This window comes from Microtus pennsylvanicus, chromosome 2 (genome assembly GCF_037038515.1).
Source record: "Microtus pennsylvanicus isolate mMicPen1 chromosome 2, mMicPen1.hap1, whole genome shotgun sequence".
Classification (NCBI taxonomy): Eukaryota; Metazoa; Chordata; class Mammalia; order Rodentia; family Cricetidae; genus Microtus; species Microtus pennsylvanicus.
This window is the reverse complement of record NC_134580.1, coordinates 143,474,272-143,489,311: the sequence shown is the minus strand read 5'-3', so window position 1 is coordinate 143,489,311 and position 15,040 is coordinate 143,474,272. Positions and strand designations below refer to the sequence as shown.

At 51.1% G+C, this 15,040-nt stretch overlaps 1 protein-coding gene across 4 annotated transcripts in view; it reads left to right on the top strand.

The window, feature by feature from the left end:
- The window catches only part of Atp9a (ATPase phospholipid transporting 9A (putative)), a 105,180-nt gene extending 94,236 nt beyond the window's left edge, over positions 1-10,944 (top strand). For all 4 annotated transcript variants that reach the window (XM_075963164.1, XM_075963162.1, XM_075963163.1 and 1 more), the window contains exons 25-28: positions 1,138-1,246; positions 1,981-2,038; positions 3,107-3,310; positions 6,351-10,944. In XM_075963164.1, the coding sequence (XP_075819279.1) occupies positions 1,138-1,246; positions 1,981-2,038; positions 3,107-3,310; positions 6,351-6,487 (508 nt within the window). In that variant the 3' untranslated portion in view covers positions 6,488-10,944. The remainder of the gene's footprint in view (positions 1-1,137; positions 1,247-1,980; positions 2,039-3,106; positions 3,311-6,350) is intronic.
- The last annotated feature ends 4,096 nt before the right edge of the window (positions 10,945-15,040 follow it).

The window sequence follows — 15,040 nt, the reverse complement described above, 5'->3', positions numbered from 1 at the left end:
GAAGCTGCTCACTTTTTATGGCATCCCGAGAAACATCACAGGGAGGAGAGACATCAGAAGTGTCCTTGGCACCTTGGCTTCTGGCTTAAAGGCATGTTTTGAGCCTCCTTGAATTGGCAAGACTTTGAAGCACCCTCACAAGATGGGGGAGGCAATCACCCCCTGTACCCTAGCCTGTGGTCATTGGGACCTGAAGCTGAACAAACTCAACAGACTCAGAGAGTCTGAGGTGACCCTACTGGGGTGTTGGGATAGGGGAAGCATTTGCAGTCTGTCCTTTTGGTTGGAGCTGAGCCCAGGAGGATGCTGGGGTTCAGGGCCTTGCACAGCGTACAAAGTGTTGATGGTACATTGGCTCCCATTGGCACCACCTCTGTTCCTGGCCTGCGAGAGAGTCCCCAAGCTTCTTCTTACTCAGGCACATGGCAGGTGGCTCCACAATCCTAGGTACGAGAGCCCAATTCCACTTAAAAAGAACAGGGAGACAGATGGGCCAGACCAGGGACTGCAGCAGAGCCCTCTTCCTTGCTGTGTCTGCTGGTTGGGTCAGTCTGAAAGTAAACACTGGTTGCTACCTGTTTCCAGTTGGAAAACAGTGTCCCCTCGTCCAGACATGTGACAGGACATGTCACAACATAGTATGGGCCTACAATCTGCCCTTGTTACCTGCAGCCCTGGCCGTCCTGGCTACTCTCTGTCTTTATGACAGCTGCATCTTCGCTTCAGGGCCTTTGTACCAGGTGTTGCTTGTACCTGGTGTGAGCTTCCAGATTGGCCCAGCAACTCCTCTTTGGGTGTCCACAGAAATGCCCATTCCTGCTGACTTCCTGAGTCTATGCCCCACGCCATACACACATGAACACACACACATACACACATGTACACACACACACACACATTTTTTCCCTCTTCCCCATTCTGCCCTCCTCTTTGGCACTGGTCTTTAACATTCCTTGATGTGGAGACTAACACAAGAGCCCTCGAGGGCAGATGCTCACCTCTGTTTTATATCTGGAGTCTTAGTGCTAAGCGCTGGGCCTGGTGCATGATGGGTACAGTAAGCAGGTGAGCAGGAGGGAGGTTGGACTGCAGAGGCTGGGATAACGAGCAGTCCCTGACGGTGGCCATCCCCCTCAGGTATTCTACCATCTACACCATGTTTCCCGTGTTCTCCCTGGTTTTGGACAAAGACGTGAAGTCAGAAGTCGCCATGTTGTATCCTGAGCTCTACAAGGACCTCCTCAAGGTTCTCTAGCCCTCCCCGACTTCCACTCCGTTACCCCCCACCTCTCCCTTCTTTTCTCCGTTCATTTCTCACATGCTCCTCCTGTCTTTCTTTGGGGGAAAGAAGGGGGGAGTTATGCCTGCCTTTGGAGGCGGAGGGTGGGAGGGCTGGTGCGGACTGCAAACAGAAGTGGTTTCTGAGAAGTCACTGGTCTGCTCTGCACCCGCGGACTGTGCTCCTGCAGGAGTCCTGACTCCGTGCTGCCAGAGGCAGGGGCTTTCCTCTGCATGTGTGGGATTTCCCTTTTGCTGTTTTTGTTTTGTTTTGTGTAAGCCCAGGGTCATGTGCTTGTTAGGAAAGCATTCTACCACTGAACTACATTCCCGGCTAGCCTGGAACTCACAGATACCCACCTGCCTCTGCCTCCTGAACCCCGAGGTTAAAGGCGTGTACTACCCTGACTTTCTTTGTCCTTTTATTTCCCAGTGGTCTCACTAAGTTGCCAAGGGTAGTCTTGAACTCACTCTGAATCCTAGGCCAGCCTTGAACCTATCTTCCTCCTGTTTTAGTGTCCTCAGAGTAGCTTAGAAGACAGGCATATATCCACTCTGGGCTGTCCACAGTCAGATGTGGGGGGCTCTTTGTGGATGTTTGTGATAAAGACTGGCAGTGGTCAGTGGAAAGAGTCCCAACAAAGCTGATAGCAGTGAGCCTCCAGCCTCGGCAATGACCTGGTCTTTCTGTTTTTTATCTAGGGGCGGCCGCTGTCCTACAAGACGTTCTTAATTTGGGTGTTAATCAGTATCTATCAAGGTGAGGTTGGGGTGAGGGAAATGCCTGCTCTTCCTATGCTTTAACATTGACCTTTGTGGGAGGGGGCAGGGAAAGGGTTACCTAGAGAAAATAGGACCTAAGTTTGTACAGGGAATGTAATGGTGCCTGAGGCACAGCAGGGTTCTACAGTGTGCACAGTGGGGGTTCTACAGTGCACAGCGGGGTTCCACAGTGCACAGCGGGGTTGCACAGCGGGGTTCCACAGTGCGCACAGCGGGGTTCCACAGTGCACAGCGGGGTTCTACAGTGTGCACAGCGGGGTTCTACAGTGTGCACAGCGGGGTTCCACAGTGTGCACAGCAGGGTTCTACAGTGTGCACAGCGGGGTTCTACAGTGCACAGCGGGGTTCCACAGTGTGCACAGCAGGGTTTCATGTGCACAGCGGGGTTCTACAGTGCACAGCAGGATTCCACAGTGCGCACAGTGGGGTTCTACAGCGCGCACAGCGGGGGGGGGGTTCCACAGCACGCACAGCGGGGTTCTACAGTGCACAGCGGGGTTCCACAGTGTGCACAGAAGGGTTCTACAGTACGGTTTGGTTGCTTATCCTGCTGGCAAAGCCAGAGGGAATTCTAGGAGGTCAGGTCCATTTTTCCTAGTCCAAAATGTTCAAAAACGCAAAAGGTTTCGAGTCCTGACCTGGTGGGACACAGGGCACAGAAACACTATCACATGGTGTAAATGGCCTTCGGCTGAGTGTTGTGTAAGATAAATGGACATCCTGTGTAGACTTGGCCTAAGGCACCTCGTATACGTATGCAGAGACTAAGACACCCCAGGGATTGCCCAGGTGATGAATGGGCAGCAGGTGTGTCTCAGGTGTTTCTGGAGTTTTCAGGGAGCACTGTCATGTATGGGGTCGCCTCAGGTGTTTCTGGTGTTTGCAGGGAGCACTGTCATGTATGGGGTCATCTCAGGTGTTTCTGGTGTTTGCAGGGAGCATCATCATGTATGTATGATGCGTTATCTCAGGTGTTTCTGGTGTTTGCAGGGAGCACCGTCATGTATGTATGACGTGTTGTCTCAGGTGTTTCTGGTGTTTGCAGGGAGCACCATCATGTACGGTGCATTACTGCTGTTTGAGTCGGAGTTCGTGCACATTGTGGCCATCTCCTTCACGTCACTCATCCTCACCGAGCTGCTGATGGTGGCGCTCACCATCCAGACGTGGCACTGGCTCATGACCGTGGCCGAGCTGCTCAGCCTGGCCTGCTACATCGCCTCCCTGGTGTTCCTCCACGAATTCATCGGTAAGACCCTGAGCCCGAGCCCCAGCCCCAGGACACAGTGTCCTCTTTGTTTTACTTGATTTGAGACAGAGTCTCACCGCATATGCCAGGCTGGCCTCAAGCTATAGAGATCCACTTGCCCCTGTCTCCCAAGTGCTGAGATTAAAGGCGTGCACCACCACATCTGGCAGCTGTCTGTTTTAAACTCTGCAGTGCTGGCTGACTTAGGAAGGAGGAATCCTGCATGATTTCACCAGGCACAATGAGCTGCTTTCTCTGTGGACTCCATACCCCAGTTGGTTTGCTCAGCAGCCGATCTAGCAACTGTGTGCACAGTGCTTACTGCCCAGGTTCTTGGGCCGCGGGAGCTGCTCAGCAGGTACAGAGCGTATGCGCAGGTTTAGGAACAGGAAACTGATTTCTCAAAAGGACCCAAGCCTTTGTGGGTGTCTGTCTGCTGAGAGCCTGGGCACTGTCCCCTTCCCAGGCATGAAGGGGGTGCATGGTTTGCTGGGCTTTTCCAGTGACCTCCCAGGGATGCGGAGCATCTTCAGGGATAAATAACAAAGCAGTTTCCTGGGACAAGCCTTGTCACCAAGCCAGACTTTGCAAAGTTTTATTCCTTTCTTCTGCTTTTTTGGGGGGATCACAGAACCTCTTTCTTGGTTCCCATGAAATCTCAGTCAGAAGTTCAGTCTGAGCGTGAGTGCACTGTGGCCCATCAGCACCCAGGGAGCTGGGCTGACAGTCCACTCTCCTCTGCCCTAGTCCATAGGGAACACCATAAGCTCCGTGAGAACTACTGGCTGTCATAGCTGGCTGAGAGGTGACAGTTGCTCCTAGCGTTGGCTCATTTGGTAGACCAGTAGCCTCTGTCCCGAGCCAGGATGGCAGGGAGTTGACCCTTCTGGTTCGAGGGTGCAGGACACATGTAGAAGCATCCTTTGGCCACAGAAGACTGATAGGACCAAACTGCAGAGAGAGAACCAAGGTCAGGTGAGGGACCCAGGCAGACCCTGGGGAAACCATACTGTAGGAACTCACAGATTAGATAGTATGGGGGGAGTGGGGAGGAAGGGGCACAGCTGTAGTAATAAGGGCGGCGGGGCTGCGTCCCCAACACCCCAGCCGCCTGCTCGGCTAGCTTTTGCCCCGAAATAATTACACGGACACTGTATTCTTTTAATCACTGCTTGGCCCTTTAGCTCTAGCCCTTACTGGCTAATTCTGATATCCCGATCAACCCATCTCTAATAATCTGTGAGCACCGGTCTTACCGGGAAGATTCTAGCCTAAGTCCATCCTGGGTCGGAGCTGGGGCATGGCATCTCTCTGAGGCGTCTGCTCCAGAGAGGAGAGCTGTGGAGTCTGAGCTCTCTTCCTCTTCCTCGCAGCATTTTGTTCTGTTTACTCCACCTACCTATGTTCTAACCAATAAAATGGGCCAAGGCAGTTCCTTTATTAGCCAATGACCTTCCTCCATCACACAGCATGGGGCTGAAGACAGTGGGTAAAGCAGTCAGTGGGGAGAAGTGAACCAGAAAGAGATTGCAGACCAGAGTATTGGGAAGCAGGGACAGCACGGGAGAGGGAACAGCTGGGACGGGAAATGTGGGGCAGGGTGACTTCTTTGTAAGTGGAGACTGCTCGTTCACTTCCCGGCCACCCAGACCCAAATAATCACACAGAAACTATATTAATTACAACACTGTTTGGCCAATAGCTTAGATGTATTCCTCGCTAGCCCTCACATCTTAAATTAATCCATTTCTATTAATCTGTGCATCACTACGAGGCTTTGGCCTACCAGTAAGGTTCTGGTGTCTTGTCTCCTTCAGCAACTACATGGCGTCTCCCTGACTCTGCCTTCTTTGTCCCTGCATCCAGTTTAGTTTTCCTGCCAAGCTCTATTCTTATTATTAACCAATGGTAATAAAACATATTCACTGCATACAGAGGGGGGAATCCCACATTACTTCTTGGCTTAGCCATAGGCATGGGTTTGAGTGTGTCTGTGTCTGTCTCCAGGGCCAGCCTGTGTTTGCTCCTATACTGACCCTCACACTTGCTTTAAGGCATCCAGAAGTCACATCAACTCAGCCGGTCCTTCTCCCTGTGTGGCTAGCCACCAGGCTGACTCCATTCTGGCCCAGACCTGTTTCTAGCTCCCCTCCACCCACTTGTGCAATAGACTCTGTTGTAACAGCCACCTATTTCTCTGCTGGGTCCCCTTGTCCCTCTACCACTGGTCTCCTCAGCCCAGGGCCTGTGCCATCCTAGGAGGCCAGCAGAGAGAGTCTGCCTTCTAGATCTCTGTAGTCAGATCAGCGATGTGTCTGTGTTTGAATGTGCTCAGATATCCTCTGGCGAGTCTGCTAGGGTGGGGGCAGGGGTGGGAAGCTTGAGTCTCCCAGGCTGCTTCTCTGCCCTTCATTCCTGCAATCCTGGCAGCAGGGCCGTCCACCCCTTCAGAGACTTACAGGTGGTACAGGGAGAGCGGGGAGGCTGCAGGAAGTGCTTCCTTCCTTCCTTCCTTCCTTCCTTCCTTCCTTCCTTCCTTCCTTCCTTCCTTCCTTCCTTCCTTCCCTCAAGACTGACAAGGGCTTACCCAGCGGCTTCACTACCCCAGCCCAGGACAGAGCACCCTGCCCCAAGTGCAAGCCTGATTTTGACAGGTGGTCTCTGCTCACTTTGCCCTGTGGCCACGGGTCCATCTCTTGACTTTCTGTGGGTTTCATTGAATCTGAACAGCCACTGAGAAGCAGAGACATGCAATGAACGTCACTTTCTGTGCTCTGTGGCCTAGAAGAAACTCCAGTTGTCATTTAGACTCAAAAACACCTGTGGGAATGTTTTCTGGAAGGTTCTTTTCCTAGTTGTTGAAAGTAACATTTCACCAAATGTGGGGGGCAGTAGGAGAGGGGAGGAAATGAGGGCCACAAACACCGCTGGTGTGCCCTCTGTGAGAAGAGAATGGGGAACGGAATAAAGAGCACGCTCTTCTGGTGGCCGCATGGCCGTCCTGCAAATGCTGCCATCATGGCCATCTTCTTGCTTACAGATGTCTACTTCATCGCCACCCTGTCCTTCCTCTGGAAGGTGTCTGTCATCACCCTGGTCAGCTGTCTCCCCCTCTACGTCCTCAAGTACCTGCGGAGACGATTCTCTCCCCCCAGCTACTCGAAGCTCACGTCGTAAGCTGCAGGGCGGCAGCAGGAAACTCCAGTCTGTGCTTGCCCAGGGGAAGGAATTCAAGTCCTGTGTGCATGATCCGCCTCCGGTGGACAGTTGCAGTCATGGCTGGCACATGCAGCTCCACTGAGGCGAGACTGGGCACCTAACAGGGTTGTGACACTGACGGAACGGGAGGGAGGGGCCTGAGAGGGGCACCTGTTGGAACCTTGGGTGCTGTGCTGCAGTGAGGGTGAAGGGATGGGGCCTGGTGGCTCACCTGAGGTTTGTGTGGGTTTGTGCAAGCTTCCTTATGGCTTGAACCTGTTGTCACGTGATAAAGTTTCTGTCTAGTTGAAGGTTGCCCAAGGCTTTTTATTTTTAAATAGTCTTATCACACATGCATCCTCAAATCTTTCTTGTTCTTAAAAAGGCGCACACCTTTAATCCTAGCACTTGGGAGGCAGAGGCAGACAGCCTCTTGAGTTTAAGGCCAGTTCAAACATTGAGAGTCCAAGACTACAATCCAGGGCCACATAGACCCTATCTCAAAAACAAACCAACCAACAAAAAGTGTTTTCAGAAAAATAAAAATTTCTTAAGTTGGGCATGGTGTGTGCTTGGAATCCCAGTACTCAGGAGGCTGAGGCAGAGGGCATCCTTGACTGTTTAGTATCAAGTCAGTCAGGGTTTATAGTAAGACTGCGACACACACACACACACACACACACACACACACACACACACACACCGTTCATAGTAAGACTGCTGCAATACACACGTGAGAAAAGGAAAGGAAAATAAAAATATAAAGCTGTCCCTGTGGAAGGAAGAGGATGCAATTTGAAGAATCCAAGTCCTCTCGATGGGAGAGGCTGAGTCCCTTTGTACAGCCCTACCTGTGGAGCTGCGGGGACCCCAGGCTTTAGCGGAAGGCTGAGGGGAGCAGGTGCTGGAGGCTGCATGTTAGGCTTGATCTGTTTTGACAACCTGCCTGCAGCCACTCTTAAGTTCCCTGTGCCTGCCACATCATAAAGCAGCCCCAGCGGAGTGGCCCCACTGCTGACAGGCAGTGCCGTCAAGGCCGGCCTGGACACCTCAAGCAGAGCTGGAAGTACGAGGCTGCGCAGCTCTTTAACGTGTCGACAGCGCAGTAAGAGCTCTGCTCGTTGTTTAGTCAAGATGGCAGCCGTGACTCATATTCTGAAGCTAGGGCAGCGAGGTCAGGGCCCTGGGACCTTCTCTTCCCCGGTACAGCCCATTTCCTGAGAAGAGGGATTACCAGGGACCGAGCTGGCAGGCAGAGGCCTCTCCCAGACTTCTCCTTTGTGGGCAGCAGCTCCTGCCAGGGTGGCCAGCTTCACCTTGGAGATGTGGCCTTGCGTCTTGCTAGTCTTTTAAAACCTCCAGTTGTCTCTGGACTTCCTCCCATGTTGTTCTCTCCGTGTCAGCCCTTTGTTCTGAGCGCAGAGGTGTTCAGGTAAGCTGGATCATGACACACGAGTAACAGTTTAGGAATAAGATCATCTCCCCAGTGTTTCAGAGAGATGGAATCAACCCCAGGTCTCAGGGTGGAGGAGGTCTTGCCCGGTGTCTTGGGCCTTTCCTTCCAGAAGTCACCCTGAGAAACTGGAAGCCTTAAGATAAATCTGTGCTGTGTTTGCAAACCTGAGCCCAGCCCCACATGTAGAGAATGACAGATCTCCGAGAGTTGGAGAAAGCTGGTGACCGGTCTCTTGCTCGTTTGGGTGGAGTTGGCACTTCGGGTCTCACTCATGATGCCTTGGCGTGCCTGAAACCTTAGGTACTGGACAGACTCCCCCATGAGCTTCTTGTTCTCTGGGGAGGCAGTCGAGAACATGAAGGACGACCCATCCTGGGACTTAAATTTGCCAACACTACCCCCTGGGAGTCCCTGAGTGACAGGCACATGCAAACTTGGTGTCATGTTCGTTTCTCAGAACACAAAAGGCAGTGGCCAAGAGACCATGAGCCTTTGCTACATGCCTCTAACTGCCGCTTCCACCAAGAATCCAAAGCACTTGGGCACTACAGGAGAGTGGGACTCTTGGCTTTTCCCTTGGTCTGTCCACTTGAAAACATCCCACTGATGCCCTCACCTGGGAACTCCAAGGGACCCAACAGAGCATTTAACTTGAAGCCGAAGATCTTAGGGCCTTGTCACCTCCCTTTGAACACCAATAGCTCCACCCCGACAGCCCAGGCTATTCCTCTGAGGAAGGGTTATTTGTCTGGCTTCTGATAATGGCCTCAGGTGTGGCAAGCAGGTTTGCCTTTAGTTTCTCTTATTTCCCCTTTCTCCTTTAAGATGTGATGAGCAGACAGCCTCTCTGTCCACCCCATAGCTGTGGTCTGAGCACTTGTGCACATGTTAGTCACTGTTGTGCTAGGCAAGCAGGGGCGCTATCTGCCTGGGGCACCATGAGCTTGGAGCCGACTGACTCCAGCCCACTGGAGTGGGAGTGAGGTGGAGGTGGGATGATGGGTCGTCCTTTGAGAGCTGTCTGTGCTGGTCCTCCATCTGTCCACACCGTCGCCTCTCTGCCAACAACTCTATTTACCTAGTCCTGAAATCTGGGGGGTGTCTAAGAGACAGTTTTCTTTTTTCTCTTTTAGTTTTTTGAGGCAGTTTCTCAGCTATAGAGCCAGTCCTGGAACTCCCCCTATAGACAAGGTTGGCCTTGAATTCACAGAGATCTGCCTGCCTCTGCTTTCTGAGTGCTGGGATTAAAGGTGTGCACCACCATCGCCCAGCTTTTATTGTGTTTGGAATTTTGGGCCCATGGGAAAGTTAATGCCTATTTTTTCTGCACACTTTTCTTTTTCTGCTTTGTTTTGTCTCCTGGGTGATGGGAGGTGGGAGAGAAGGACAGCATCTTAAACCTTTGCCGAAATTTCAGATGGGACCCACACATTCTTCGGCACCATCCAGTTTAACCAGGATACCTGCTGGGGCCAGAGGGATGGTTCAGCAGAAGGGGCCTGCGCTGAACCATCATGATGCCCTGAGCTTGGTCTCTGGGACCCACATCGTGGAAGAAGGGACAACTCCAAAAGTTGTTCCCTGACCTGCACATGTCCACCATGGCACACATATGCATACATGCACACACACATTCACACACCATAGCTATTTTCATTTTTAACTATTCTTGCCATTTGATTTGAGTGGGTCAGTGATACCATTTCCAGTGTTCAGAGAAAAATTTGGTTTTCTTTTTCAAAATTATTGCCAACAGTGTGTGTGTGTGTGTGTGTGTGCGCGCGCATGCGCACGCGCGCGCGTGCACATACTGGTACATGTCAGAGGCCAAAGTTATTGGATCCCTTGAAGCTAGAATTAAAGATGGTTGTGAGCCATGAGATGGGATCTGGGAACCAAACGACTCCTCTGGAAAAGCAGTAAACGCTATCCCCAAAAGACTCAGTTTTCATTTCTTTGAAGTTTCACCCTCTGGCTGGGGAAATGGGTGGGTCAGCGTGCGACCTGAGCTTGAGCCACAGCACACAAAGTCAGGCATGGTAATGTGAGCTTGTGATCCCAGCACTGGGGACAGCGGGACCCAGTGCTCTCTGGCCAGCCAGCCCTAATGGTCATGTTCCAGGGTCCAGTGAGAGATTCTGCCTCAAAAAGCTGGGTGGGTGGCACTGAGTTTGACCTCTGACCACCACAGAGACACGCAGATGTGTGTGGATCAGTGTACCCACGGGCAGCCCCATGAGCGTACACAGATTCCATCTCCCTCAGACCTCTTCTCACAGGAAAAATAAAGGAGGGAGCCTTTGTAAGTCAGTGTGTTTTGTTTCTTGTCCTTTTATTGTGAAGCTTTTTGTTGGTTTATCTTCTTGGACGATTTTCGACAATTGCATCCATTTCTTTTTTTAGTGTTTGTGGAGGGAAACGAACCAGGTACAACCATTCCAGCCTGGAACCCCAGAAACATGCTCCAGTCACATAATGGGACCTTTCCTGTGTGACACCCACACCTACACCTGCTGTTCCTGTGTGCTTAGAGCGGTTTTCTGAGTGCAGGCTGGGCTGGGTCAGTGACGGCTGTGTTTGTGGATGAGATGGGTGTGTGGTACATAGAATAGCAGCAGTGAGCGTGCAGGCCACAAGCCCACTTACCCAGGAGTCTCACGCCTTCCTTGGTGGACTCTGTGTGTGTGCGTGAGAGAGAGAGAGAGAGAGAGAGAGAGAGAGAGAGAGAGAGGGAGGGAGAGAGAGAGAGAAGAGAGAGAGAGCTGCGTGATGCTCTCTCAGTGCTCTCCAGTACATTGTCTTCAGAGTAGGGACACTTGAGCACAGCATGTTTTAATTTACTTAGCAGGAATGTCCAGATGCTTCAAATTCTCAGTTCTGTGATGACATGCGTGATTGGCTCGGTTTTGGGGCAATCCCTCTCCTTGTTTGCCAGCGTGGTCTGTTACTGCTGTCTAATAAAGCTTGTGTTCTCTCTGCCTTTGGGGGCCATTTTACTGTATGTGGGCGATGAAACACAGGCATGTCCGATCATGCTACTCTTGTTTGCCTATTTCATGGCACATAATTTTTCCCACTTACAAATCATTTGGGGGTCTGGGGACATAGTCAAGTACCTGCTGCACCAGTTTGAGGACCTGAGTTAGACCCTAAGTGCCCACATAAAAGTTGCAGTTGTGCCCATCTGTAACCTCAAAACTGGAGATTCTGAAACAGAGTTTCCTGGGCCTCACTGGCCAGCCAGTCTACTGCAGTCAGCGAGAGACCCTGCCTCAAAAACTGAAGAGCAGGGAGGAAGGCACTCAACACCAACTCCTGGCTTCCACACACACGTACACACATGCACTTGTATATACATGCCCCTGTACGCAAATACTAGTGCGTACATAAAGCTACACATAGGTTATTTTGATTTCAGAAAAACGAAACAACCAGGTAACACTTGTCAATTCCTTTTCTTGGGCAGGGTCTCGCTATATAGTCCTGGCTGGCCTGGAACTTGCTCTGTAGACCAGGCTGGCCTTGAACTCAGAGATCCACCTGCTGCTTTTCTAGTGCTGGAATCAAAAGCGTGCACCACCATGTCCTGTGCCTATCAGGTCTTACTATGCTGTTAGTCACTGTATGACTTGTCAAAAATCCTAAGCCTGATTGATAAAAATGGAGAAAAGGTCAAAGTTCTAATGGGTGACGTGAAGGGTTTTCGCTTTTTTTTTTCAAAGAATGGAAACTTTGGGAACATGCCTCCATTGTCAGACAGAGGAGGTTTATAGACAATACGGTATATCATAAGCTTAATCTAGTCTCCTCGGTCAAAGGAGACTGTCCCTGGGAGGTGTGTGACATTAGCGAAGACATCCTCCATTATCTGTCTCAGCTGGTGAGCAGGGTTTCTGACTCCCTGTGTGTGGAGGTCAGGGTACACAGGGCACCCCACACCAAGGTTACCTAAGCTCCCATGATAAAGCTGCTGAACTTAGCCTCATTTAATGGGCTCATGCTGTTTGGCCACCAGTATTTCAGTAAGAAATGCCACCTGCGGAAACAAGTTCTAACACCCATCTGGGCAGACAGTTTAATCAGCGGCATGGCCCTGAGAAGGACATCCTTCACTATGAATCACATAGAAAACGATGGCTCAGCTATTGGCATGAACGGTGATGCCCTAGGCAAAGGGGTCACAGGCGCTTAAGATGTTCAGACCAGAGTGGCAATTGTCACTTAGGTCTCAGGACTCCCTTGAGGGAGATGCTATTGCCCAGGCTGCCCCTGCACATTTCAGCCACCAGGGGGCATGTGAGGACCGAAAGTCACCGGACACCCTGCGTGCAGCTGCCTGAGTTCCAGACGCTTCCTTCAGGCTTCCAGAATTTATTTCGTAGCCAAAGGCTGCGTTAAAAACAGATTTCTTTTCATGTTGTTGAGTAGAATATTTTGCTGTGCTTAGCATTAAACAAAATGGCTGGGAAGGGGAGGGGAAGGTATAAGGGATGAATATTAATTTAGCATTAACTATTTGCATTTTTGAGCAACTGGCATCTGGTCGTGCCAACTCCCTGTTGGGAACGATTTGGTTTAGAGACGCAATGTTCCGATACCCTGAGTACTTGAGCTGTTTTTGTTATGAAACCTTGCAGGGTGACATGCGGCCCAGTGGTGTTTTCGAGGTGGCCTGGGAGTGATGGATGGGTTCACCTCAAAATAGAACTGTCGGGCTCCAGGCTTTCCAGAAGTCAGAATACAGTAACAGGATTCATTCAGGCCTTGCTAATTTCCGACTTTAAATGGGTTACATAACCTAGTGGGCCCCGCCTTCTCGCCTCTCAGAACTACCCTAGAAGCCACGGGGAATCTATCATTAAAAGACAGAAATAACTCTGCTGGGCTCTGGGAAAAAGTTGAGTTGGGTTTCACCCCTTCTCTGATACCTCCCTTTACTTCCCCACTTTTTTTTTCACCCAAACATTGCATAATTTTTTTTTAAGTCAAATCTTTCCATGGGATTCCGTTTCACCCCATGTGGCTGTGGTTGGAGGGGCAACTTCAGCGCTTCATGGGGCTGGTGAATTTTTGGAGGATCACGAAGTCACAGATCGGGTTTCCTCCGAAGCCCAGTGCTGGGGTTTTTCTCCTCCTCGCACCCCTCTTTTATGAGTGACCTGTTCCCTAGCATCTTTGCAGACTGCTGCCTGCTGGTAGAGATGCCAAGCTCTGCCCTCTTCTCCACGTTGAGGTTCGATTCTGAAACAGAATCCCCTAGAAATCGGGGTAACTGAGTCACCATGAAGTCACCCACGACCTGGGCACAAGCCAGGGCCCTTTCTTAGTGTTTGGCTGTGGGCTCTGTCTGTCCGTATGGAGAACTTGGTGTTCTGAGTTATGAGGAGAGTGAGGAAAGAGACAGCCTCTTGGGCCATCCACCTGGGCATCTTTCCTTGGGGAAAGACTGGGAAGCCTGGCATGAAGACAGTGGAGGAGGGGGCAGGGGGATGGTTTATGCTGAAGTTTTCTACCCGATGTGGACAGAGCACCTACTGTGAGTTAGGAGACACTGATCCTGCTCTTGGAGGGATGGCACCATTTCTCTGTGCACGTGACAGGCACGCGGTACACTAACACTCGAGTCTAATACCTGGTGGAGAGGAGGCTTGATAAAGAAGACAGGTCCAGGCACAGGGTAAGAAGGAGGGACGGTGATAGGAGGCAGAAAAGGGAGCCATGGAAAGCCCGACAGAGAAGTGTAGTGTGATGTTTTACTCTTTTAGCTTTTTTTGGGGGGGGCACCACCCAGCTCCCAAATAAATCTCACAAAGGCTTATTCTTTGTTAAGAGTGCCCGACCTTGGCTTGGCTTATTTCTTACCAATTATCCCGACTACCTTTTGCCTCTGGGCTTTTCCCTTTTCTTACTTCTGTGTATCTAACTCTCTCTCTGACTCCATGGCTGGCTGGGTGACTGGGTGGCTGGTCGCTGTCGTTCTCCTTGCCTTGTTTCTCCTTCTATTTCTCCTCTTTACCAGCCCTGCCTACTCCTTGCTTCTGCCTTGCTATTGGCCATTCATCTCTTTAGTAGGGCTCTCTAAAGGGTATTTTTAAACAATGAATCACAGCTTCACAGAGTTAAACAAATGCAGCAGAAACAAAAGTCACACACCTGAAAATAATCTACAACAGAGAAGAGCATTCGGGCAGTGATGTGCCAAGGTCCTGGGGTAGAAAGCACCAGGCTTGTTGAAGGTCCTCAGTGGGAGAGCTGAGGTCAGGTCTTGGTGGGGCTTGCAGACCTTGGCCCTCAGGCCAATGAGACCTCTAGCGTTGGAGACAGCCTTGTTCACTTAAACTGTGTTCTGCTTTCCTGCTTTACCTCTTGTCCCACTTCTGCTCCTAACCAGGGGTGCTCAGGTGAGACCACCCCGTAGCCTCTCATGCCCATGCCAGGTGTTTGCACATCAGCCCGACTGACTCTGAGATCAAGGGGCTGAGATGTCTTCCCAGGTAAACAGCACAAAAGAGCCTTGCTCAGCCTGTGGCCTGGGTGTCTGGGGACCAAGGTGCCATCTTTCTCAAGTTCCAATGCAGAGGTCAGCCACTTGGAATTAAGAATGGTGTGTAGGAGGAACAGACAGAGGAAAACCCCTCTGTGTACCCCCGTCCCCCATGCTTATTTGTGTCATTTCGAAGGCAAAAAGTCTGAACTGCAGCGCCCAGGCCTTGTTCAGATCCCTGCTTCCTCCCTCCCCCGAAGAAAGTAAGAAGAGCAGGCTGCGGGAAGAATGCAGCGAGTGTCCTAAAGACGGGCAAAAATGTGTCCTCGTTTGTCCTTATATATGAAACAGATTTGTAAAGAGGCAAATCGGAGCCGCTAATGACACCCAGAACCCTGTGGATTCCAGCGGGGCTGGGCCAGGCCTTCAGTTGGCCCCAAACAGCTCATCAGCCACAGAGACCGAGGTGAGTGATTATCCTGGAAATGAGGCAGGAATCCTTCAAAGACGAGGCTGGTAATTAGAATCTAGGATGCCACTCTGTATGCACATAACTTAGCATAATATTGTCAGGCAGCTCATCAGTAGGCAC